At 37.1% G+C, this 11,902-nt stretch overlaps 1 protein-coding gene across 1 annotated transcript; it reads left to right on the forward strand.

The window, feature by feature from the left end:
* The first annotated feature begins 86 nt into the window (after positions 1–86).
* Positions 87–11,005, forward strand: LOC140280309 (solute carrier family 22 member 4-like). Its single transcript, XM_072375607.1, has 10 exons — positions 87–494; positions 3,960–4,063; positions 4,149–4,303; positions 4,761–4,932; positions 7,593–7,719; positions 7,922–8,022; positions 8,194–8,408; positions 9,922–10,104; positions 10,515–10,650; positions 10,921–11,005. The coding sequence occupies exons 1-10, from the start codon at positions 87–89 to the stop codon at positions 10,991–10,993; spliced, it is 1,674 nt and encodes a 557-aa protein (XP_072231708.1). The 3' UTR covers positions 10,994–11,005.
* The last annotated feature ends 897 nt before the right edge of the window (positions 11,006–11,902 follow it).

An 11,902-nucleotide genomic window follows, 5' to 3' on the forward strand; every position in this document is an offset into this window, starting at 1 on the left:
TAGGAGAGCACACTTTCGTTCATACTCACAGAGCACCGGCTTGACTTCTGCTCTTATTCTTTAACTATCTAAACCTCTGTGAGGTAATGGGCAGCATCAAGATCAGAGACTATGACTCCATCACATCTTTCCTTGGATCTTGGGGACCCTTTCAGCGAAGGGTTTTTTTTGCACTGGCGATCAGCATCCTTCCAAATGGATTCACTGGCATCTATATAGTATTTGTGGGTGATACCCCACATCATGAATGCTATATTCCTGAAAACTACAGCATCAGTGAGGTGTGGAGAAACGTGACAATCCCACTGGAAACAATTGATGGCACTACAAGACGCAGCTCGTGCAGGAGGCTTCACCTGGAGACTGTCAGGAATTATTCTCAAAATAATTTCATCCCAAATGTGAACGTGAATGTGAGTGAAATTCCTTTGGAGATGTGTCAGGATGGGTGGACATACAGCAAAGAAATCTACCTCTCAACTATTGTCACAGAGGTAAGCAATAAGTCACAAATTAACCTTGAGTATTTATTTCTTTATGTTTGTTTGTTGACTTTCTAGGAGATAAATTATTCAAAGTTATTTGATTTAAAGTCACGGTTGTTTTTTGTATGATGAGAAGGGGAAAAGGTGATACACTTGAACCTCAACTAAGAGGAAACTAACTTTTTTCGATGATTTATTGAGAGAAAATAATAGTTTCAATAGTCATCCGTGAAAATTATTACACCTTTGGTCTCAGAATCTGGTGCCCCTGTAACAGAAATGAATCGGTGTAGACTAAACATTTGTACTGAGTATAACAATACTAGATTTTAGTATGAAATCAGACAATATCATTTTTTACCGATGTAATCCTGCTTCCTCTGTAAAGCTGTGTGTATTTCTTCCGCTCTTCATAAGGTGCAGCCGGCCCCGTATCTTTCCCTCTGTTTTTGTCAGCGCCTGATTCCAACTTTCCTTCACTGTTATGCCTAATATCAGACCTCTGACTACACGTGCTTTGTATCAAGCACGCGCTTTTTACTGCGCTTTATATGCTTTTAAATCACTGAAGTCCAAAGCGGTCCCATCCTTCTCCCTCAAAGCCGTCCACCTCTCATGATGTAGCTTCAAACCATGCGCTTATGGTTATAACCAACTATTTTTTCACTCAATGATTAATGTGTAATTGAAAATGTCAGACAGCCTTTTTTCTGCTGATTTAGAATTTTGTAGATCATTGAAAGAAACAAAGAATATTTTGTGCTGACTAGATGCTTTTCTTTAGTCGATTGTTTTGACCAGAGTTTTGCAGGAACTGTAAATCATGCTGTCCAGAAGACTTTTCTCTGCCGTGACTCACCAAACTGTCTTTATGGATAATTTGAACCTGAAAACACTCAGTTATTGAACTTGGACAAAGTCACCGAACAGAGAAATGTGTTTTATTTCTCTGTGCCATCTCTAAACCTTTCTGACATAAAGATGTATAGCTTTACCTGTTAAAAATATAAAATGCTGCAGATAACAGGCGTGGGTTCTCTCCGGGTACTCCAGCTTCCTCCCACCGTCCAAAACATGCATGTTAGGTTAACTAGTGTCTCTAAAATTGTCCTTAGGAGTGAGTGTGAGTGTGCATGGTTGTTTGTCTCTGTGTGGCCCTGTAATGGACTGTGGACCTGTCCAGGGTGTGCCCCACCTCTCGCCCGATGACACCCCCAAGAAATGGTTGAGGATTCAACCATTTCTTCCCTTGATCATCATGGGAAGTGTGAGCTTACTGGAAGATGAAATGGACAAGCTTAGAGCCCTAATGACGATATCAGGAAGGCAAAATATATATTTTTTTTTCATCAAGACATGGCTGCAGGAACAACTCTAACACCTCTCCACTCAACTTTAAGACTATATGGGCAGACAGAGACTGCAGACAGCAAAATTTATGTCAGGCATTCTGCTCCTGAGTGGAAATTGCTGGGGAAGCTAGTCCAGGAGAAATTTAGTAATTTACAAATTTGTAACTGAATTATTAAGAATTTTACTATTCAGTTACTTCATCAGGTCCTCTGACAGAAACAATACTCCTAAATATAACCCATAAGCGCATCCTGTAAAATACTACTCCTACAAGTAGTAGGAAGGAAATATGATCTATATGAGGATTTTCAAAGTGGAGCAGCTGTCATTTTGAAGGGCTTTATTTTAGAAATCAGCACATCCCTACATCTCAATCAATCAATATATTCATAATACAAGCTTAAGACCAGTATATGAACTCAGGTTGTTTAGTTTGTTAAGTTTGTTAAGTTACTTAAACATACTCATGTAAGGTTGAAAAAGCTCTTTATTATGACTAAAATGTATGCTTTTTACAGTTCTACCGTCACCCTCGTGGATGCTATTTTGCTGGCTGCTATAAGTACATGTAAACACAACACTTTACAAAAACACTTCATCACTTCCTGGTTGGGTTTAGCTAATAACCTTCATTAAGGTTAGAAATGAAATAGAATGAAAACCTATTGGTTCAAATTTAAAACATCATGTTTAAGATTAAAATGTATTATTTTTGTAACACACCCAGACCTTTCGTTGGAACCTTTTTCACAATTCAAATGCAGTTGCTCACTTTACCACTAGAGGCTGCCCCATGGGGACATATATGGGCAGGGGACAGTCTCAAGCATTGACATCCTGTTTTCTGAATGGTTTAGAGAGTTTGGTAGATCTTGTCCTGACAACAGCAACAGCTCTCAATAAGAGAGAGAAGCTAAATCTAGATGTACGAGTTTTAAGAGATTTTATACTTATGTTGAATCACAGAATGTGATTTTATGGATTTGATGGTTGTTTTTATATAAATAGTTCTTTAATCTACTTACATTATCATTAGGACTGCAAAATTCATATATCTGTTTTTGTATATCAACTTTATCAGTAATGTGGCATACAGAGCCATCAGTGATATACCCACATTGTTATTATTTATATGTTTAATATCACTTGCATTAAGTATAGGTCATGAGTGTGCTGAAAATTGTCTGTGTGTTGTCTGCTCGGGAAAGGTTCGCTTATTGTTTGACAAATGTGGTGATCCAGTGTCTAAGTCTCACCAGCAGATGACGGTCCGGAAATAGGCTATCAGTTGATAGTACTCGTTGCCTAGCAACCGCGAGCAAGCATAAGGCTGGAGAAAGCTATGAGCCGGTGTAAAGAGCCCGGACTGTTCGTGTATTGTTAATAGATAAATAAATAAGTTAAGATAGATACATAATTGATTTCGTTAATGTGATCATTTTGGTAGATATGAATGGCTGATTGTGTATTGGAGAAACAAATTTTTCTGTGCTATGTGAATACGCTGTGAGAACGAGAATACACACCTGAGTGTGAAAATGTGTGTGGCATAACGTTGATAAATAGTATATATTTTTTGCTTTTTGCAGAACAAAAATAAAATACTTTTTACCACGCTACAGTAACTTTACAAGAGGATCAAATGTTTGCTAGTTAAAGTACAGTATGTTTATTGCAGAAAAAAAAAACAATGGACTTATTTATCCACATGACTGTGAATGACTGGAAAATAGCAGAAATGCAGTTATAACTGTACAGAGCTGGGCAGATATAATGGCAGAAAGCTAACATTTGCAAAGAATAAATCATTGATTGTCAGGATGAACAGATGAAACACTCACTATGCATTAACCCGCATAACCTTTATAGTCTTTATAGCACATGGAGCATTTATTCCTGAAACATTAAAACAAAATTGCCATTTAGATTGAATCATCTGAACTCATGATATTGTTTTTCCATCTTGTTATGTTAACGTACAGTAGTTTCTTGTCTGCAATCTATACATTACATATATATCCTTGTATATTCCTCCTACTATAATATCACAGTCTATGAGGCTTAGATCATTCTGAAAAAGAAATGTGACTCAATGATTGAGAAAATGTGTTGTTTTTGCAGTGGGACTTAGTATGTGACGATGCATACAAAGTGCCGCTGTCCACCTCCATTCATTATGTTGGTGTGCTATTTGGAACCATGATATCAGGCCAGATGTCTGACAGGCAAGTACTGTACATAATATTTTTTGGAAGTTTTTGGAAACAACCCAATTTTTTCTGTTTGAAATAAGCAATATTTCTTCCCCAGGTTTGGGAGGAAGCCAGTACTCTTTGTCATGATGGCTCTTCAGACTGTGGGACTTGCAGCACAGATCTTCTCACCAAATTGGGAGATCTTCTGCCTCATTTTCTGTGTTGTGGGTGCAGGGGGGTTCTCCAACTATACCATTGGATTTGTGTTGGGTATGTTTTTTTTGTACAGTAAATGATGCAGTATTTCACATTGCTTCATCTGATTTCATATGGAGGACCTGGTGGGAGGTGTATACTGAAGCCAGGTCTCACATTTAAGTACAAATGAAAAGGGTGAGAACCTCCCACGTACTTATTTTTTAATCATGTCACATGTTAGTGATTCACAGTATAAAAGTAACATTATCTGGAGATGTGGATGGTTATGGAAAACTGAATCCATCTTTTAGCTTTTGTACGTACAATTTTATTATGTACGCTTTTAAAAATACAATAGATTTTGTTCTTAAGATATTCAATTGCATGTGAGTAACTAAGTAGTATAAATAAAGTATGTGCTCTCACACACTTCCACATACACGCATGCTCGCGCGCACACACAAATATTCTATTTCCAGCAATAAACCAAAAAAAGTCGAAGTCCATCTTTAACGTATGGCTCCTACAGGATCAGAAACTCTCAGCCCAAGAACTCGAGTGGTCTTCTGCTCCCTGGGAGTTTTTATGGGCTCAGCTGTAGGGTACATGGTAATGCCTCTAGCAGCCTACTTCCTTCGTGAATGGCGGCTGCTGATGATTTCAATGGCAGCCTCTGGACTCATCTACATGCCTTTGTGGTGGTAAGGATATTCATATGTTGAAACTTAATATTTCATTAATCAATAGGTTAGAACAAGTAGTGAATTTTGTTATAACGGTTGTGTTTTTGTCTCTATTTTCTTATGTTTTATTTGGTCAAATTGAATGGACAGCTGTGCCCAAACTTTGGACTGGTACTGTGAGATTTAGCAGAGGAAGTTGCATCTTTATGTCTCTAGCATAGCCTCGAATAGACAAGTCAAACACTGCCTTTAGAGAACAACTTTTACTGTTCGTTATTTATTTTTTTGTGGGGGTTTTTGTTATGGAATCACCACATTTGGATGATGTTCATTCAGCTTTTTTATATTGTGAAAAATTAACAAAACATAGACTTTACACAAAACGATATTTATTAAATAGCAAAACATTCTGACTTTGTTAAACTTACCTATAAAACATATTTCTTTAAAAAATCATTTATCTTTTTTTTTCCAGAACAGGTAGTATAAATATGCAAATGAAAAGATGTTGGTTGTTTCCAGTCGGCTGTGTCTAAAATTTGGAGCAAGCACAAACGAAATGGGAGGGTTGTAAAAGGGAAACATACAGGTTGACCAAGGACACAGAAAACTCACAGTAAAATGCCTGGAAACACAAAATGTGCAGGAACTGAAAAACAAATGGGCAAAACAAGAGTCAATGCTTCCACAATCATGGATGATGAGGGGTTGATGTCAGTTAAAGGTGTTTGTTTCAGGCAAAACAATGTTTTCAGAAAACTGTAACTCAAGAGTGACTTATAGAGGGTTTGGCAATGGTGCAGCTTCTCCTCTGAATGAATCCTTGGATTTGGTAGTCATCCCTTATTACTTGAGTCGATAACTATCACGTTGTTTTTGTAGTACCCTCAGGAACATAACACCGACTATTCAACAAGCTTACGCTTGTAAAAGAAATTACATTTGTACAATTCAAAATTCACCGTTGCTTTGTTTTACACAATCAATATTCGCTTGGCTTGCAAAAAGTAATTATTCTGGCAATATTTAGGCTATACACTAGTGTTACATCTGGTAAACAAATCAAATTTCACATGCTCACTGTTGTCTCTCTTACTTTCAAAGCCACATCTGAATGAAGGAACATCAATGGAAAAGTGACTGACGTCTGAATGATTGAATACTATTGCTTTAACAGATTGTTCAACCATTGATGTTATATACACTACCCATCCAAAAAAAAAGTCCCACACTTAAATATTTCGTTGGACCACCTTTAGCTCTGATTACGGCACTCATTCATCGTGGCATCGTCTCGATAAGCTTCTGCACTGTCACAATATTTATTTGCAAAGATCTTATAGGGATGATGGGAGAGTCGGACCACTCTGCAGAGTCTTTTCAAGCACATCCCAAAGATTCTCAATGGGGTTGAGGTCTGGACTCTCCAATCCATGTGTGATAGTGATGTCTCATGCTCCCAGAACCACTCTTTTACAATTTGAGCCCAATGAATCCAGGAATATGGTAGAAAAAATCCACTGATGGAACAACCGGGTCTTTCAGTATATTCAGGTAGTCGGCTGACCTCATTCTCTGGGCACATAAAGTTGCTGAACCCAGACCTGACCAACTGCAGCAACCTCAGATCATAGCACTGACACCACAGGCTTGAACGGTAGGCACGAGGCATGATGGGTGCATCACTTCATCTGCCTCTTTTCTTTAGCCTGATGCACCAATCATTCTGAAACAGAGTAAATCTGGACTAATCAGACCACATGACTTTCTTCCATCGGTCCAGAGTCCAATCTTTATGCAAATTTAAGCCTTTTTTCCAATTAGCCTCACTGATAAGTGGTTTTCTTAAGGCGACACAGCTATTTAGTCCCAATCCCTTGAGCTCCCCCTTCGCATCGTGTGTGTGAAAATGCTCTTACTTTCACTATTAAACATAGCCGTGAGTTCTACCGCTGTTTTTTTACAATTTGATTTCACCAAATGTTTAAGTAATAGCCGATCACGATCATTCAAGATTTTTTTCCAACCACATTTCTTTCTTGAAGATGATGGTCCCCCACTATCCTTCCGGTTTGAAAAGAATGCATTGGACAGTCCTTAACCCAATTTTGGTAGTTTCAGCAATCTCCTTAAATGTTTTCTTTGCTTGAATACGTGCCAAAAAATCTGACCCTTCTGAAAGAGAACAGTTTAAGAAATGAGAAGCTACTCACTGCATCAGTTAGAGTTAAATGACTTGTTGCCAGCTGAAACATAGTCATCCACAGATTAATTAACCAATGGGATGGTCTTACCTATTTTCTTAGTTAAATCCAGATAGCAACTTTTTTTGGACGGGCAGTGTATGTTGCATGTTACTATGGCTTAAGAAAGACTCAGAAACTGGGATGAATAAGTTTTGGTTTGAGTTAGGGGTCTGCAACTGATTGATATCAGCATTCTTTTTTTTAAACACAACAAACAAGCGTTCACTTTCACCTATCATCAAGTATATCTCTTGATTTAAACATTTAAACATCTTGATTTAAACATTTAAACATCTTGAATTAAATATCAATCTTCAATGCCCCCAAACATCAGTTTAGATTCATTCAGATAATTTGATAGTGTGCTCAAATTCCTTGTCAGGTGTATTTATATGATGTGAGTGTATCTTCAGATGATGTTTCTCTTTCCAGGTTAATCCCAGAGTCCCCTCGCTGGTTGCTTTCTAAAGGAAGAGTAAAAGAGGCTGAGGCTATACTAAGAGAAGCTGCAGAGAGCAATAAAGTAGAGGCTCCACAGGCTATTTTCACGCAAGTTGAGGTATCTTTATCAGCAAGCACATGATCATCATAAGTTAAGTGTTTTGCTCAGGTGATCAATTCTAGCCCATTACATCAAAATATGGAAATACCACAAACAATACAAAAATACAGTTCATCTCTTTGAGTTGCAAAAATCTTGTTGATTTCATATTTTCATTTTCAGTTTAATTGCTGAGACAATTCCTTCTTGTTTTCTACAGATTGAACATGCTTTGGCTATGAAGGATGAGAAAGTTAGCATTATGGCCATCCTGAGAAGCTGCAACATCACATGTATTACATTGCTGTGCTCAAGTTTGTGGTACGTCCTCAGCTGCCCTGCATGACATAAATCCCTAGCCCTTAATTCAACAGCCCCACTGAAAGTGTTGCTTATAATAGACGTGATTACAGTTACAGTTGAACTGTTTGCGTTCTGTATGTATAAATGTGAGTTTCTAATCTTATGTTTTTTATTTGAATTTCTTGACAGGATGATCATCACCATTAGTTACTATGGTTTAATCCTCAATACTTCAAACCTGCACGGGGACCCTTACCTAAATTGCTTCTTGTCTGCTGTGGTAGAGGTTCCAGCATACTTAATTGCTTTGTTGCTGCTCCAGTATTGCTCCAGGCACTTCTGTCAGTCTTCAACTCTTTTTGTTGGAGGTGTGATGATCCTCTGTGTTCATCTCATTCCAATAGGTAATGCTCAAATCTATTTAAAAAGGATTGTTGATTACTGAGACTTGATAAATGATGGGTTGTGATAGATTAGCATAATTCTATAGACTTAAACCCAAAAAATGGAATGAAAGCACATTGAAGGGAAAAGTTGGCCTCTTGTGTTTTTTGTTGTCAAAGGGTGTATTCTAACCAAAACCCTAAAGGGGTACCAACTGTATCAAATCGTGATGCAAAAGCCTCCAGCCCAAATGTCCATCTGGTCATTGCATTGTTACTAATAGATTAGTAATGAGTAGAAATTGCATATTTTATATACCAATATGTGACTACATTTTGATAAAGTGTAGTCATGCAATATATATAGAATCTGTTTATCTGTGATCTGAGGTAGTTCTCTTCTCTAGGGCCATTATCATACAAGAAACATCAATACATATTATTTATTTCATTGGATGTTGGGATTAATTGTAATATATTTCAGTCTCATGTGCTTAGACAGATCATCATTAGCAGAAGATACATTTTAAAATGGCTAATGTCCAGAAGTAGCTTTGTAATAAGACGCCAAATCGTGTGACTTGTTAATACTACGTGTTCTTTCAGACATTATATTGGGATGGGACTCCACCTTGTGCATTTACCTAAACCTTCCTTAACCAGTTACTCAGTCATTCTAACACCATGAAAGAAGTATTAATCCTATATATATACATATATATATCTTGTGGCTGTACAATATCAAAGGTATGATCCACCAGTGTCACCATATGGGGTCCATATGAGGCTGCCCAAACCGTAATTGTTTTCCTTAGCATAACAAAGGAGTTTAGTAACCAAACCCAACTTAACATATGCTTCAAATTAATTACCTAAAATACCCTTATTACCATTCTAAATAGAAACAGTTTAAGCGGGGTTTCTTAGCTAAAAGTGTTGCAGCAGTGCCAATACCTCAAGGGAGTTTATAAATTCACTACAACAACTTTTTAATTGACTTTAAATTGACATTATTTCCATTATAACAGTATCTAATGTGTTAAAAAAAAAAAACATTGCAAGTAATGCAGTATGCATTAAGGGTTAAGTATCGGTTCAAATGAAAAACTGTTTAAGAACTCTAAATCAGTTCATAAAGTGGATAAAAGAAGTGGTTGTAGCCCTCAAGATGCAAAAATGTATGTGGATGTTGTAGTGATACTCGTATTGTAATTGTATTAACAAAAACAAACAAAAAATAGGTTTATGAATGTCACTGAAAGTTACCTGGCGAGTCTATGCCCCTGGTACCTTTCACAGGCACTTTTACTGAGAATTGCCCTCTCTTTGCAGATCTTGTTTCTACCCTCATCCTTTACAAATAGTAAATATATATAGTCTAATGTGAACTTCTGTCTCTGCGAGCCCTATGACAGACGGTCGAACTGTTCAGGGTTCACCCCTCTTCACACTCAGCTTCAGCTAGAAAAGGCTCCAACCTCCATTTGATGTTTTTAGCATGTATTTGTAATGTTCAGCAAATCTTTTCCCTTAGGTCTGCCGGGTGTTGCTGTGTTTCTTGAGATGCTTGGAAAGTTTGGAATGACATCGGCATTCTGCATAGTCTATTCAGTCACATCAGAGCTCTTCCCAACTGTTATCAGGAATACAGCAATGGGCTGTTGCTCCATGGCTGCACGCATCGCCACCATCATCTCGCCCTTTATCATTTATTTAGGTAAGTCTATCAAATTTTCTATTTTGAGCAATTTGAGCCCATACAAAGGCAATTATAATGACATGGGTAGTAGAAGTAACTATGGCTAAACCATAAATTAATTCAATCTTTAAATAGAGCATATATTTAAATGAATACAAACTTTTTTTTTACTAGTGCTAGTACTGAAAGAAAAAACGCTTCTTCCAGATCTTTTAAATGTCATCAGCGAAATGATTTATTAGGAAAATAAATTGCACATTTACTTACAATAACAATTATTTTTAACAAAAGGTTTTCTTTACATCTTGTTTGCTATTTAACAAGAGAATATGTTTTAGTGCTGTCAGTCATCAGCAATGCACATTACAATCTTAGTAATAACTTGTTCTCTGCCTCCCTCATTGCGTGTTTTTATATGTTACTGACAGGAAAATACTACAGTTCACTCCCATACATTGTGATGGGCATTCTAGCCCTTTGTGGAGCTGTGTTGTGTTTTATACTGCCAGAAACATATGGGAAAGTCTTACCAGAGACCTTATCAGAAATTCAGACAATTCACAGGTAAGTGGTACCTGCACTGAAGTATCTATTTCTCACCTCTACATTAGATGCTGTTTTAACAAAGAATAGCTTCTGTTCAACTCAAGTTACATTGATTTTCTGAATTTGTTGGTGAACTGTTTTATTTACATTTAACATAAACCAGATATTAAATAGTTTGTTGCCCTAACTAGTTGCTTTATCATTTTAACAAAAAAGCTAGTTTTCTTACTTTGATGTAACTAATAGGCTTTTCCACTGTTGTTAAATGTCTTTTTTTTGCTTATACAGAAGAAGAAGAGGAAAGCATGCTGAAACTGGAGAAAAGGCAGGCATTTCCCAAGCTAATGAAACCAAGTTATAGTTTTTTTATGACTGCTGTCTGTGCAGCTATTTTGTTCTTGCTTTGCACGAGATAGACTCATGGGAGAGCAGCAACAGCTTCTTTTTTTCTTTTTTTTTTGAGGGAGTGGCACTTGTTGTCAATCAGTTTTGAGCAAAAATGTTGTGGAAAAAGATTTGAAATAATGGTGTATCATTTATTCTCATGTTGATCAGTCATCATATATATACATTTATATATATATTCTAAGTTTTCTTTACACTGATTGGATCTACATGCAAATGCTATATAACAAAAGCAATGTGGCCAGCCATTCAGTTCTATGTCCACCTTAATGCACTACAGAAGACAATACTGTGGCAAACTTCAGATTTGCTGTAAAAGGTTGTGGATGGATGAGTTACCTTCTCTGTATCGGCCCTTGTTGCAGCAGAGCTGAAGAAACCTCTGGTTGAGGGCACCTGTTGTTTAATCTATGTCGTGTAGAAGGAGTGCAGTGTTGTTAGGATTTGTGAATGTTCTGACTCTGGATTTGTTTTTTTGTTGATTCTGTTTTCTTGTTTATGTTCTTAGTGTTTTGATTTATTGGTTTGTAGTAAGATTTATTCTCTGTATTAATCTTTTCTTGATTTGCCTTTTTGTTTCTAGTCCCTCTTATGGTTTGCCTTTGTTGTTATTCTTGCTTTTGTCTGTACTGTGCTGTTTTGTCTTGCCTCAGTTCTCTAGTTGTTCCCTGGTCTCAGTTTAGTTTCTTGTTTACCCTGTTCCACATTTTCACCAGTAGTTGACCTCAGTCCACCTGTTTGGTCCTCAGCACTCACCTGATTTCATCTGCCCCAGCTGCAGTCACTTACACAAGAGTTCCCCACAATATTTATGCTCATCGCTTTGTCTCAGTCATTGTCAGATCCCCACTATCCCTCTCTGCTT

The sequence above is a fragment of the Leuresthes tenuis genome, unplaced genomic scaffold (genome assembly GCF_036924035.1).
Source record: "Leuresthes tenuis unplaced genomic scaffold, fLeuTen1.0.hap1 SCAF_21, whole genome shotgun sequence".
In the NCBI taxonomy this organism is placed as follows: domain Eukaryota; kingdom Metazoa; phylum Chordata; class Actinopteri; order Atheriniformes; family Atherinopsidae; genus Leuresthes; species Leuresthes tenuis.